Here is a 15,176-nt window from a genome sequence, read left to right as displayed (position 1 = left end):
GAAGTACCACATGACAAAACCCCAGTTTCAATCCAGTTTTATTTCAGCAAAGCTAAAAAGAACACGTCTGATCTAACACACGAGATGGGGCAAGGCTTAGGGTGTTATAGAACAGTCTATCTGAGCAGAAGCATAATGTGGTTTTACACTTCAGACACAGACAGCATTTACACTGTAAGTAGGAAGATGACTGACCACAATGTCAACCGACATTACAGCATCCACTGAAAAAAAGGACAGGAAGAACAGGAGGCTTTGATGCGACTCTGCTGGGCAGTGATATTATTTAAAAAACAAAAAAAACAAGCTTTATTCAGTATTGTACAGTATATGACACCAATACAAACTGAAGCTCAGGAACAAGGCAGGATGGCGACTGCACTTTGCTGTGCATGCTTATTTTGTGCATTCTATGGCTGAAAATATAACACCTCTTTCAACCGCCCTGTGTACATCGAAGCCAGCTCTCAGACAAAAACCATCCGGGGCTGTCACAGGGACAGGACCAACTGCACAGCTATCCCGGGCCCTGAGCTGGGGGAGCGAAAAGGTCCGAACCATGATGACAGGTTGTAAGGCCTCTAGGCTGATACCTTCCACAGTCACACAAGAGAACGCCACAACCTCAACACCCCTCGAGTTGTATTACTGTATTACAGAAGTACAATACCCAGCGGTGAAAACATCAACATGCAAGGGAAGGTAACTTCCACTGGGCACCGGGGCTCTTTTCTTCCTTTCTATTGTATCCATAAGCATGTATTATTTTACAACAACAAAAAAAGGCAGACACAAAGATACTCAATTTGATAAACTAATTCTGGTCCTGGAAATTATTTACACACATCATAATGTATTCTTTCCTTTTCCAGACATTTGAGACATTTTTTTTCTCTCCAGTATCTTTGCTGTTACTGTGTTGCACAACTGAAAATCCAATGTCACAAATCCATATGTGAGCTCTACTTTTTCCTTCAAATCTTTTGATGAAAGAACAGCTAAAACTCACAGAAAATCCCATTCTTACTAGCCTCAATTAGCCAGAAGGTGGTGCTGGGTGTAAAACATTTCTCAGAAACACCAACACGACATTTATCCTACGAGCACAAGTCCCAGACTAGAATGAAGATATGCATATTCACCATAAACACACATCTACGGGGGATTCTGGAAGAGTTGCTTCTACTTTGTGCTGTTCTGTTCACAGTGCAGTCTTGGTTCTGTTGATTCAAACTGTGTGAAGAAATGTCGAATTGCCCCCGTGTGGCCGCAGAGCGGGCAGTGAAACCGAGAGGGTGGGCACTGTGGCTGGCAGGAAGCTCATTGCCATACATAAACAATAATAAAATTAAAACTGTAACAAAAAGTTATCTTTGCACAAATCAGGACAGACTCTCCAGGTGACAGATGGCTACAAGTCATGTGCCAGTAATGAGACTGTTTTTAAGGATAGTGTCTGACTCCTGTCAAGTCCCTCTCTGATCTTAAAATCTACTCTGACATTTGTTTCAACTGTTCATTCACACACATACAGTACAATACACACTCACAGCTCAGCATGCATACAAACATGTGCTACTACACAGAGAATAGCCAGCAAAGATTTAAACAAAAAAAACATCAGTATAAAGTTCCCTCCCTAACAGCGGCACTGTTCTGTCAGTGACTTTCAGATCTTTTCTGGTTCCATTATTTTCACTCACACTCTTTACACTATGAATGGCTGCTTTGTTAATTTAATACCAGAAAAGGCATCCTGCCATAGTGCAGAATGGCCAGAAATATTTACACTGGTGGGATTATCCTTTGTTATCGTTAGTTTGGACTGGCTACACTCTGCATGCATGCATACATACACACACACACACACACACACACACACACACACACACACACTTATGAGTCCTCGTTCATCTCTTGGCTATCTGTCCTGGCGATCTTCCTTGGGGGTGCCGGACTGTCACCCTCACCTTGCTCCTGTTCCCTTTTCTTTGCTGCATTCTGTGAGACACAAATGATTAAATCACACAGTTTATAATTAACAATCCAACTACCAAAGATGAATCAATAAGAGAAGCCAGATTAATAAAACTATCTCCAAAGGAATGCACATGCTCACCTTTTTGTCCCACTGCTGATGGAGGTAACGCAGGAGGATGTTGGTTTTCTCTGTTACAATAACTGTAGAACAAACACAGTCAGCACATTACTGGAAACAATATGTTGAAAATCTATTACAAACAAAACAAAACTATGCTCTTAGTGAAACCAAATCATTGACTAACTACTGTACAAAAAGCTTCTGTTCATACAGCCTTACTTCAAAGAAGTAATAGTTTAAAGTATTTTCCTCCCGTTTTCCTATGAGTTTAGTACTTACTCTGTTCAGAGGGGTAATCTCGTGTTGGAAGGTACACAGAGGGCCTCCGATTCTGAAAAACAGGACAGAAAAAGGTTACAAATGACAGATTATATGCGGTTTTGTGTGTAATTAAGCTTCTTGATTGTTTCTAATTGATTTATCTTGAGAATGAGCAAATATTGTAGACAATAGTCAAGCATTTCATCCACAGCAAATATTCCTTCGGATTAAAAATGACAGTCTGGTGATATAAATATGATCAGAGGCTACTTACAGATGCTTTACAAACAGAGTCTGCATGAAATCTGCTGAAGTTGCTCTTATTGTAGACAGGAAGTCCTTTCAAGAAATCCGCCTGTAGGGAGGGGGGGGGGGGGGATTAATATACAACCCAGCGCTTGTTTCTTTCATTTAGCATTTAATCTGACCCTAAAAACTACAAATCCCATCCCAAATCATCAGTCGATCTGCTCTACACAAATAGTATACTACTTCAGCAAACATGCTAATTCTCCTGTGGTATTTTATAACAGCAGTCCAAATTATCGCTTGGCATCCGGATCAATAGTTTTCTACTACAGCTCATGTTAGATGAAGACACAGTTGAGGACTCCATGCAAATGCCTAACGTTACAGACAATAACATACCAGTCACTGAGTCAGTGCTGGGCGTTCCCTCTTCTAGCAGCCCATGCACGCTACCGGGCCTGCTACTCTCCCTGTAACGTCCCCAGTAACCGCCCAACTGGACATGATATCAGATACAGTGTACACAACGTGGTTTCAGAATCAGGAAGTCAAAGCTGAGCAGCTCAGAGCACAAACCGATGCCCTGGCTTGGCCTCGGTGAGTGAATGCCGACAGGAGAAGCAGGTGTGGCTAGCAGCTATCTGTTACCCACAGTCGGCTAGCTCAGTATTACCATATGCCCTCGGGGTACTGTGGGATTAAGCTAACGGTACACGCCTGGTGTATGTGGACTACTACCTTCTCCATGATGATGGTAGAAATGCCCAACGTCGCAACTCCCCGACTTGGCTTGGTGTCCGATGTGCTGGTCGTGATGGCAGGCAATATGTTACGGTTAGCCGCGCTAGCTTACAAGCTAGTTAACCGAAACAACTGTCCGATCGGACCCTCTTGTCAAAGAAAACAAGGATCTTCACACACGAGTAGCTGTTTCCATTCTATATCCCAGTGTCCATGGAAAAAAATGATGTACACGCAGAGAAATGAACCCAGTATGTCATTGCATGAGTTAGCAAAGCTAGTTGCCCAGGACTTCTTCAGCTAGCATGATGGCTGAAAGGTAGCGGTGCTACAGTGACCACGCCCCGAAAGTGCCCATTGGTCTAGACTTGCTCCCACGTGCTAGTAGCTTCACCCGACAGCCAATCATTAAACACGACATATCATTATATCATCATAAATATTGACTGGAGAATCTTGCTCTCCCACATGATGAGCATCATTATGAAAAAATAAAAACAGCATCACCAGTTACTCACCACACAAAGGTCACCCAATTAAGAGATGTTTTAACTGTGAATTGGTGCTGGACATCTTGTGAGGGAGTTGTGGAAGAATCAAAAGCTTGATATTACTTGAACCCAAATATTTACTGATATTTAAAACGTTTATTATAATCTTTTTTTAGACCCAGGTATAGGTGTATGCTCTTTTCAGCTATCTCACTCTCTATGATACTGAAGCATTGTCAATACCAACTGTCCTGTGTTATGTTCATATCTGTATAAAGAGATACACTTTGAATTAACCTTAATGTGTTACAGCTGGAGGGAGAGATTTAACTATCTCAGTGGGTTTGCTACGTCTTCATTTCTGTGCTCTTCCTCACACCTCACTGGCACCTGCAACTGGACTTTTTACAAATAGTTACTTAGCAACAACTGTCATGGCAACTGCCACATCACAAGCTCCTTATGGTGCTGGAGAATGGGATGCTGATGAGATGGAGCAGCTACTGTGGAATATATATTTCAATGGTATCTTAAGGAAATGTGTGTAACAGATATGACAACATGTACAAAAATAACATTTAAAATAGTGATATATTACTAGGAGAGGAAACTCAAAACAGCAACATTTGTAAATGTACAGTTGAAGGAACTTTGAAGCATTCAAATAATGACATTTGTTATTTAATGAACAAACCAACACATTTTAAAGGGAGATATGACTTACTGTTCGCCACCTCAAGTCCAGTTATGATGGCAAGATGTATGCAAACAATGTGGCTATTTGCATGAAAGTTTCAGGAAAAACAATGTTGCATTAAAATTAAAAAGTACACAATAATATGAATATGAATATTAACGTCACAATAATGCCTCTATAGAGAAAGATGATCTTTTACATGTGGCTTGTTGTTGCTTTCACGTTGTTTACGTATATTTGAAAAATCAATTAATTAAAAATTCAATGAGGCTATTATTTGGTAACAATACTTGTATTTACTTTTGTATACTAAATAGAGACGTTTTTTATATTTCAAAAAAATATGCATTAGTTGTCTCGCGTCAGGTAGCAGCAGGGGGCAGCTCTTCACTCTTTAACTGATCAAGGATGTTTCACTTCGATGGATTAAATAAACGCGAAGCCATCAGACCGGCGGAGCTGCGGCGCGTCTCCAAGCGCATTCACAAGCATTCCAACATGGAAGTGGGCTGGTGCTGGCACACGCATATATTTTGGAACCACCTCTGAACCGCACAGAGAGATCTGCTGTCAGTAGGCTCGTGCTGGAAGCCATGTGGAGGCTACCTGCAGGACAACAGAATCCAGATAAATTAGATTATTGGATTGCCTGCAGCAGATTATAGCTCGTCTACTTCCTCGATGCTTCGTAAGAAAACCACATTAATCTGATCATATTTCACGCGGAGTTGGTGGGAATATACAGGTAAGCTTTTTTTCTGTCATGCCACCTCTTTTTACTTGCCTTGTGTTGTTTTGTTTTGTTATGCTATCCTGTAGATTATTGGCAACAGATAAGAGGTCGCTACATATCAAGTTGCGTTGCAGTTGAAGGAGACAGACGGGTTATTGAGTGACGTAAAAATGTGAAATTCAATTGAATGTATCAACAGAGTAGACTTAAATGGAAAACATTCTAGCACTTGCCTCATTTTCTGCATCAGACGGCAGTGAGTGGCATTTTAACTGGCTTTATTGTTATCAGTGAATATATGTGGCCCACTGGCTTCACCAGATCAACAAGTTGTATTCGACTAAAATCAGCAACAAACTTTAATCTGTATGCAATGAAACCCTCACGTTGTTTACTGTGTAAACAGCTCTTTTTATTTTTGCTCGAATTGGTATCTAATTGTAATATGAATCTGCTTAACGTTTTTGTTTAAGGGCCACAATAACTGTCCAATTTGAAGATACACAAATGACTCAAAATCGGTTTATTTGTGAATAAATTCCTTTTTGCTGAACATTGTAAATGAGTTTCTCAACGGTTGTGTTTGGAGCATTTGTCTAGGTACAAAGCAGCATGCAGATAGTGATGGTATATTTGTCTTAAGGGCATTACACAACACTATAGTGCAGTCTATAACAAAATATCTATTTCAAAGACAAACAGCATTATTTATTTATTTGATTTAAATTGTGGCATACAACAGCAAGCAAGTGCAATACACGATCAGGATTCAATGTTTAGTGACACAGCAAGCCAGTAAACCTACTGTCGTTGTTTGTAATCCCCGTGACAGCGTCTACGGTATCAGTCCCCACTGTGATTGGGTCTGACCTGTGGGAACCGTTATAACAGCCTCTTGCAGTCACTGTCAACAGAAGCTATAACGTTACAGTTGTAACCACAAGAAGAATCAAACTTACTGCAGTGCTTCAGCACAATGTCCCAATGTAAAAACATCAAGCACAAGGAAGCAGACTCACACAATAATGAGACACAGCACTGGCATGTTATTGACGAGAGCAGTGTTTTCGCTACGTAACATTCAGTTCGGGAAGCAGTGTTGCGACCGTGCTGTGGACAGTTCCATCTTTGGACCAGCTTGATAATTGGGGTGTAAAAATTGAAATTGTGGTCCTTGCCTTTACCTCATTACTGTCCGTCATCATTTGCCCTTTATTAAAGCATGCTTCACTACAGTGGTACTGGGCAGGTATTTGCAGGTCTGATTCTGCTTAAAAAAGGAGCAGAGAAGCAGTGCTCTCCTGTCCTCTGGTTTGTAATGGTGAGGGCTAATCATTGCATCACAGATATATTTAAAATAATGAATTAAGATCTGCAATACATGTGAGAGTTGAATCAACATGCACTTGCATCATGCACCATGCAGGATATTCTCACAGCATCAATTAGGAGAAAGATTGGACCCCTGCAATCCCTTCTTATGTTGGTGTCAGTCCTGGGTTTTCCTTGTGACAGAATCTATGCTCTACCCATTGATTAATAAGTGTTGACTAGATTACAGTGACTGCGATGAAAAAGAGTCTCGGGAATACATGGAAGGACAGGATTTTACCACACAACAGCACCTCTATATTGTTTCTACCTCAAAGCAGCAGTCTGTTTTAAAGTTGTGATTCTAATATCTGAGTTGGATGAGTGGAACAGTTTTAAAGGGAGGCATGGAGGATAAATGGGAGTTTGTTATGTCTGTAAGGGTAGAAAAGGACTGTAAAAGATATGTCTATTCTAGTGTCAATGTTGAATGGACACTTAGAAACAGAACAGAGGTTGCAGAACAGAAAAAAAACGTCACACCATGTGTCTGGATAATGGCTGCCTTTTGATATGAGAATAATATTAGAGGTAAACGTGTCACCCACAGTGATATCAAACTGGCCTGCTCAGTCAGTTTGCACACAGCACTGTACAACACTGCTGTTTGGATAAAAAGTATGTGCAAGTGTAAGCAATGCTGTATTACATTGTGTCCATAATCCCCAAATGAAAGTAGCTGATGGGGTTGCAAGTGCAGAACAAGATGCAACAAATCCCGCAGAAAGTAAAACTGTTGTCGCACAGTGTCACTGTTTTCATCGAGAGAGGAGATGGACAGATTGCGGACTTAGACAGAGCGTATAATCCCCTCTAGCAGGGAGGGGAGTGACAGGAAGGTAGGATAATGACACCAGCAGAGAGATTGCAGACCCTGCTCGGCTGCTGTACTGTTGCCATGGTTGATAATCAACTGACAACCTAACAGATACTGTATACTGTACCTGAAGTGTGTATGAGTATGTGTTATACAGAGTCTCATCCATTCTTCAGATACTTACCTCTCTTTACGTTCACGTTTTTTCAAAAGTAGCAGTCTGGAGCTCACCAAGAAGCCAATCTGGTATTGTGTGATTTACTTACTAAGCCATATTAAAGTACCATTAATTACGATTGGTTGTTTGGTGGTTTTGACAGACAGTATGTGCCACGGCAGAGTGATCACATGGCGGACAGCTTTAACTCATGGAGCTATTACTGGTCCCGTCTATTTATACCTTCAAAGTCTGCGCTGAGGGAAGATGCTGCTCAGTTACGTCTGACAGAAAGTCTCAAGGGTGTGAGTTGTAGTTATAACCATTTCTAGCTAAAGAACCATTTGAAAAGGGTTCTTTATGGAACCATTTGGGACCATAAAGAACTTTTTGGTGCTTCAAAGAACCATGTTTTGAAGGTTCTTCGAGGAACCTTTGTGGGTTCTTTAAAGAACCGTTTAAGGAAATGGTTCTTGAAAGAACCCTGTTCGGAAAGGTTCTTTATGGAACCAAAAATGGTTCTTCTATGGCATCACTCCGAAGAACCATTTTCGGTTCCAGATGGCACCTTTATTTTTTTGTGTGTAGATGCTAGATTGTAAAGGCAAAATAACTTGTTTGCTTCGTTGAATGGTACATTTAAGGTTTCCAAATGCTCATTTATTAAAAATGGCACGACAAAACAATGCAAAACAGTCGTAATAGAGCGATATTGGGGCAGATGCTTAGACTGATATTTGGGAGTAAGTAGAGCATATTATTGTAATGATATGATGAATGATGTTTAGTACACATGAATGTGCAATTTTTAGAGCTTAGATAGAAATTATTTATTGCATGTTAATCAACCCGACACATATACACACCCACACACACACACACACACACACACACACACACACACACACACACACACACACACACACACACACATTTTGATTTATTGTCGATGTGTTTTTTTTAAGACCACCTTTGTCTAATTTTTTCAATAATATACAGAGTGTGTTTGTTTTACATTTTACAGTTCTCTTGGTCGTCGTCTCTCTTTTTCAACCTAAATGTGCTTTAACGTTTATTTCTTTTGATATTCTGCATTCAAACATCAAAAGTACATTTGGATATTTTTATGTTCGTGATAAGCCAGTACCGGCCAATAATAACAGACCTTAGATCTTTGATAGTCAGATGATATTCAGATGATTCTTCAAACTTAATAATGAACAGAAATAGAGTTAATTAATGAAGTTAATCTAGATTGTTAGGCATCACGTAAAGATATTTTACCAGTTTTTACTGACCATATAGTTTAAATAGCTTCAAGATAAATGGAGTACTTGCTTGTAAACATGGTTCATGTATTATAATTCATGTGCCTTAGGCTTTCTGTGATATTCCTGTTTCATTTGCGTGTGTTGATTTATGTGTGTTTTTACATGACTGTGTTCCCTACAGACTGGCAGCCATGCTGACCAGCTTTATGAAGGGTCTTCTCTGCTGCCTCACCTCAAAGTCGGCGAACGTTGTGGTTCCTGCAGAAACCTCAGAATCCACGGATGGCTATGAGTTTGTGGAGGTGAAACCAGGCCGCGTCCTGCGGGTCCGACATATCATCCCCGACCGGCCGGTGGTGGAGGAGCCCACTGGGCCCGGTGGGACTGTCAGCTGCAAACGAAAGATCACAGTATATCGTAATGGACAGCTTTTCATTGAGAACTTGGGTGACAGGGCGAGTGCAGAGCTGGAAAACTGCCAGAATGGAGAGACGGAACCAAACAACACTGTAGAGGTTGAACTGACTGACTGCGGTAAGTCCTCGGCACCCGTCAGCATCCCTGAGGCCGGGTCTGAGCCCGTCACAGCTGGAAAAGATGGGACAGCTGAAACAGCAGCAGGAGGAGGAGAGACACCTGCTGCTGGGCAGACTGACCAGTCGCAGCAACCCAGGAAGTGCAGGAGGAAGCCCAAGTGCACTGTGGTGATCGACTGTGAGAGGAAGATATCGGCCTGTAAAGGGACACATGCAGACGTGGCTCTGTTCTTCATCCATGGAGTGGGAGGCTCACTGGACATCTGGAAAAGCCAGGTGGACTTCTTTTCCAGGCTGGGCTATGAGGTGATCTCGCCGGACCTGGCAGGTCATGGAGCCAGCTCAGCACCGCAGATAGCTGCTGCATACACTTTCTATGCCCTAGCTGAGGATATGAGACTTATCTTCAAGAGATATGCACGCAAGAGGAATATTCTCATAGGACATTCTTACGGGTAAATTTAAGATCACAAAATTCATGTAGCACATAGTATTGACAGAGAGGATTTGGAAGACTACAGGATATGCCGAAAAATAGTTAAACATCACAATTAAAGTGAGAAAGCGAAAGACACTTAAATGAACTGCATATTTATTCGTTTTATTGCCATTAATATTAAGCTCAAACAGGCAATGTAAGAATGTTTCTCATTTACATATTGTATAACTACCGTATATCAACATTGACATAGTTTGAGTTTACACTTTTATAATTGCTTAATCATTTCATTAATTTCTGAAAAATGTCACACATTTGCTAGTTCCAGCTTCTCTTTCTTAAAATCAGATCAAGGCTTTGAAGGAGAAATAACTAAATCTCCCTCTTACAAATGAAAATTTGAATTCATAAGCATAAGATGCACCATTGCGCAATTCGTTACGTGCAGCTGCACTTGGTACCTTATGGTGGTTAATATTAGCGTGTGTTAGAACACTTTAGATAGATATTGCAGTGTAACAGACACACTACGCTTTAGCGTCTGTGTTGTAAGTGCCACTTGCAGCCACATTGATTGTAATTTAGCAAAAATGACAGAGTTGCTTTAGGTCACATAAAACAAGGAATTTGGAGAAGTTGCTTTGGGCTCTGGGAGACAGTGTATTTTCCACTATGTTCTGACAAAATTGTGATCAGTAACTGACACTGTCCTTTACTACATTACTCACTGTTTATTTTACTGCTGCAGCTATCCAATATTATAACGTTACAGAGCTTTCATTTCTTATTCAGTATTTGCTTCATATTCTCCAAATACTTACATCCAAACACTTTCCAGATATGCACAATCAAAAAAGGTAGCTACCACAAAAGGAAAAGCATGGTTACCTTGATTCTTCTATCCTGTAACCAGTCTTCTGCTTTGCTCTCCTAGAGTATCGTTCTGTACCTTCCTGGCCCACGAGTATCCGGAGCAGATCCACAAGATGGTGATGATCAACGGAGGTGGTCCCACAGCTCTGGAGCCCAGCCTCTGCTCCATCTTCAACCTGCCCACCTGTGTGCTTCACTGCCTCTCGCCGCTGCTAGCGTGGATCTTTCTCAAGTAAGACACACAGCAACGCAACGGGAACAATTTTACCAGCCAAAACAGTTACCATGCATCAACATATAATCGCTCGCCTACAACTGATTGTTGAAAGGTATTGTGAATAAAATGAGGCTTAAAGCTGCAGCAGGTAGCTCAAATTGATTAACATTTGTTGAGAAGTAATGGAAATTAGTCATCACATTTGGACGACAAAAATAAACAAAAACAATGAGCATCGAAAACATTCTCAATTGTAATCATGTCAAGGTAAAATATGAGAAAGCTCATCTAATGAGCAGAGGTCGAAGTGAACAACAACTGTTCCAACTGAGATACCCAAACATTGATGTTGCTGGCTACGGGCAAGTGCCACATTTATGCAAATTTTACCTTCATGTGGCACTGTGTTGTGTTCATTTCACCCACAGTTTATTGTGGTCAGAATCCAGATTTTTGTCTTTTAAGCCATTTGTAATTCAGGTAAATCTGCCCCGCTCTGCCCCCGACAGGGCTGGCTTTGCTCAGCAGGGTGCCAAGGAGAAGCAGCTGCTGAAAGACAACAATGCCTTTAACGTGTCGTCTTTTGTGCTGCGCGCCATGATGAGTGGGCAGTACTGGCCTGAGGGGGGTGAGGTCTACCACGCTGAACTCACGGTGCCCATCCTGCTGGTTCACGGCATGCATGACAAGTTTGTCCCCATTGAAGAGGACCAGCGCATGGCGGAGGTGAATGCACTTCTTCAACCCCCAAAGCCCGAGATTCAAACTGCAGGGATATCGATGCTACTAGAGACACTGCTGTCATATTGTGAACCAAATGTTTAGTTAGAGTGAACCGAGAGAACTACATTAGTCATGTCTTTCGTCCGGATCACAACAATTAAAAATGTATTTGTTTTGGCATTCTGATAATTACACTGAACTGTCCTTTTCTTTCATTTTGTTATACTATTTTAATGAGTGAAAAACCAGCAGGGATTCAGAGGTCTGGAAGCAGGACAGCGCCACAAAACATCTTGATGATTCTAAAAATCTGACCTGTTCTTTTGCTTGAAACTGTCTGTCAGATCCTCCTAATGGCCTTCCTGAAAGTCCTGGACCACGGCAGTCACATGGTCATGATGGAGTGTCCTGAGGCTGTCAACACACTGCTGCATGAGTTCATCCTGTGGGAGCCGACCACCCCTCCACCGCAGAAGAAAGAGTCCAAAACACGTCCAGAAACTGCCAAAGCACAATCTGACAACATTGCGGCTGACCCTTCCGAGGTCCGACCTGCAACTGCAAGGCAGACCTCATCAAACATCAACACAGAGGAGAAGCCAAACAGCAAGGCCAAGAAATGATAAAAGATTAAAGCTGAATCTTCAAACGGTTGTTACACCATATCATGGCGAGTCATGCTCTTTGCAGGTCCCGATAAATCTGAGCTGGTTTTGGCTGGTGAACCTGATGCTGAGCCAAAAGAGTCAGTTTATCTGAAATGGTCCAGCTGTATGCGACACAATGCAGGGCATTCAAGTTTGGGTCCAGTTATGTCAGCTGCTGAGCTGAAGGAAAGAGGATGCCGGTGGTCCATTCTCCAGCTGACAGCTGTCTGTCCTCGACAGACATCAGGGAAGATGGAGCTGTGCCTTGGAGTGGAGGGTGGTGATGACGCCAGGGTAATTAGAGACAGAAACGGTAGCCTAGCACACTGCCATGAGGCCGAGGGTGGAAATTAACAGTTGTCAAGCGGCAAAAGTGATACAATTTGACTTTTTTTGGACAAATCAAAAAGTGTCCCCTGCCACACTGACAGCTATATTTTAGAAAGGACAACACTTGATGGCGGGTCTGACTAAGTCAAGCAAAATCAAGGATTTGTATGAAACGTGCTCCTGGTTGACTACCTGTGACGCTGCCACTGCAAAGCTGCAGCAAAGCCATAAACCTTATGGAAAAGTTGGACGCTAAACTAGCGTGTATTTGCCTACTTGACGTGTAATATCAAACCGTGACATGTTGAGCTAGCTGTTAAATGTCTTTGAATGTGTGTGTGTGTGTGTGTGTGTGTGTGTGTGTAGCTCAATTATTCCATCACATATAATGATAGATTTTGTAGAGATGAGAGTTTTAAGTGGACACACAGTGTTTTACACAAAATGGCACTGAAAATAAATTGGAAGGCATTTCTCATTTAGAAATGTACATTTAGTATTTTGGGAATTTGTTTTTGTTGTTCGGCATCTAAGAGGTGAACCAGAATAATATGTGTGCACATCACAATAGAAGGTCAAAGATTAGAAGTAGCCTTACGACGTATGGGATTCAGCTGCCTCTGGTTCTATTTTGTGTGACTAAATTGTGACGTGTGAAACAAATGAAGAATGATAAAGACAGAAGTGAAAGTAAATTTGATGCTTCCAATAATTCTGAGAAATGTGTGTTCAGTCAAGTGTTTCCTGCTTAATGTGGCAACAGTTGAGGCTCAGCAATGAATCATAACATTATATGCACAGAATGGGCCAGAAGATTTAGCACAAATCTCCTGTATAAGAAGACTTGGGAGGCATCAGGGGAAGTGAGACAGCAGGGTTTAACAGACAACAGACTGTAGCACACTACACTTTGTTCAAAATATGAAATGATGTAGCCATGTGCTGTTATAGCATCTTTGATCATTAAAATACACTGTCAAAATAAGCGAAACAAAGTTGCTGACGTAATTATCAACTTCCACGTGGTATAAGATGGTTCCTCTATTTCCTGCAAAAACGTAACGGCCCGTCAGTGCTAGAAGATTTGAATGAATTAATTTATTGTTATAAATAAATATTAAGCATTTATTTCTCCCCAAAACTGCTATTCTACAATGTCTTTTTTTTTGTTACTTGGAGAAATAAAGTTAAGCTCTAATAAATTAGATTTTAATTCATGCAAAAACTGTTTTATTGTTGAGTCTGATGTACATTGAACTCCACAGGGCAGACAGCTATTAAATCCTCTGTGACTGCTTCGTGACCACTGCAATAATGTGTGTATGTCTGAACATCAGCCGAAATGTTCTCAGTGCTGCGATAGTTCACAAACTTCTGAGCCTCTAACAGAGAATCAGAAGTTTCAGTTGGAAAAAGTGTGAATGAAGCACAGATGTTCTTTCTGATTCAACAGTGTTGATGGTTTTTATTTAGATTAATATTTTTATACATTGTATTTCTATTCATGTTTGGTATTTAGAGATTTAAAAGACATTGTAGCAGGGATTCCAATGAATCAATTGAAATGTATTTCTTATGTCAGAGAAATGTGACAGATTTGTATTTAGACTCGAGCTAACAAAAGATCATTTCCATGTGGAATATACGGATACTTTGTTTATATGATTGTGCTGAATTTGAGGAAACTGTTGATTTTGTATCTTGTGCGTCTTAAAATTTGTAACTGATTGCCTTTGAAAATGATTACACAAACAGCTGATTTAAAATAGTATCAAGGTAAATTATTGTGAGTTTTCCAGTTTTATCCTCTGTCTTTTACATTATATTTTCCGTCTTTTATATATAATTATATTTTATTTTGTAACTTAACTGAAGAACTGAACACCTGGTTACCAGTCGATCCACAGTCTAAAACACGTCTGCAGTTGGGTGTTAAGTGCCTTGCTCAAAGGCAACCCAGCGGTGAGTTTTTGGGAGCATTATTCACGAATAAACTTTCAGTCAGAAGCCCTCCTTTTTAATCTTTAGGGCACTGTTTCCACCTGTCACGTCTTTTGATGAGCACGAGCGAACAACTCCACAACTGTCATCAGATTTTGATGTAAATATTGCTTCATCATGATTGGTGAACGTAAATATGTGACATTGTCTTTCCAACCGAGCCCGGCCAACGTGAGAAGAGCACTGACATCTCTCATGTTTTAACTTTTGCAGAAAATGTTCATGTAGATCAGGGATTCCCAAAGTGGGGTGCGCGCACCCCTGGGGGTGCGCGAGCTGCCTCTAGGGGGTGCGCGAGAGGAAAAGTGTAATGGCGGTCTGATGGTGTAATAATATTAAATATTAAAAAAAAATGTAATTTTAATTTAAAAACTGTCAGGTGGGACATCTGAAGCTATCAGTCATAAAAGAGGAGAGGGACAGAGAGAGAGAGAGGAATCGGAGGCGAGGGGAACGGAGAGGTGCGTGGGGAGAGACCGGGAGAAGAAATCGAGTCAGAGGAAGATGAGACGGAGGAAGGA

General features: G+C 41.1%; 2 protein-coding genes across 2 annotated transcripts; one reads left to right on the top strand and one right to left on the bottom strand.

The window, feature by feature from the left end:
• Positions 1-42: 42 nt before the first annotated feature.
• dda1 (DET1 and DDB1 associated 1) lies at positions 43-3,671 on the bottom strand. The gene is made up of 5 exons (XM_079267545.1): positions 3,350-3,671; positions 2,637-2,717; positions 2,381-2,432; positions 2,120-2,181; positions 43-2,001 (listed from the first exon to the last, which is right to left on the bottom strand). Exons 1-5 carry the CDS (start codon positions 3,356-3,358, stop codon positions 1,897-1,899), a joined length of 309 nt encoding a protein of 102 aa, XP_079123671.1. The 5' UTR covers positions 3,359-3,671; the 3' UTR covers positions 43-1,896.
• A 5,403-nt stretch (positions 3,672-9,074) lies between these two features.
• On the top strand, positions 9,075-12,300 carry abhd8b (abhydrolase domain containing 8b; the record flags this gene model as incomplete). Its single annotated transcript, XM_079266631.1, has 4 exons — positions 9,075-9,880; positions 10,799-10,969; positions 11,464-11,680; positions 12,022-12,300. The coding sequence occupies exons 1-4, from the start codon at positions 9,081-9,083 to the stop codon at positions 12,298-12,300; spliced, it is 1,467 nt and encodes a 488-aa protein (XP_079122757.1). The 5' UTR covers positions 9,075-9,080.
• Positions 12,301-15,176: the final 2,876 nt, after the last annotated feature.

This window comes from Melanostigma gelatinosum, assembly GCF_949748355.1.
Source record: "Melanostigma gelatinosum genome assembly, chromosome: 4".
Lineage (NCBI taxonomy): Eukaryota > Metazoa > Chordata > Actinopteri > Perciformes > Zoarcidae > Melanostigma > Melanostigma gelatinosum.
Note: the sequence above shows the minus strand (reverse complement) of the source record. Positions and strands in the feature narration are given on the sequence as shown.

Bases quoted from the DNA above. Each gene is read 5' to 3' on its own strand.
- dda1 (XM_079267545.1), bottom strand. The intron at 2,182-2,380 runs GTAAGTACTAAA...TTTGTTCTACAG, and splicing joins AGATTACCCCTCTGAACAGA to TTATTGTAACAGAGAAAACC. The intron at 2,002-2,119 runs GTGAGCATGTGC...TGTGTCTCACAG, and splicing joins ATCAGCAGTGGGACAAAAAG to AATGCAGCAAAGAAAAGGGA.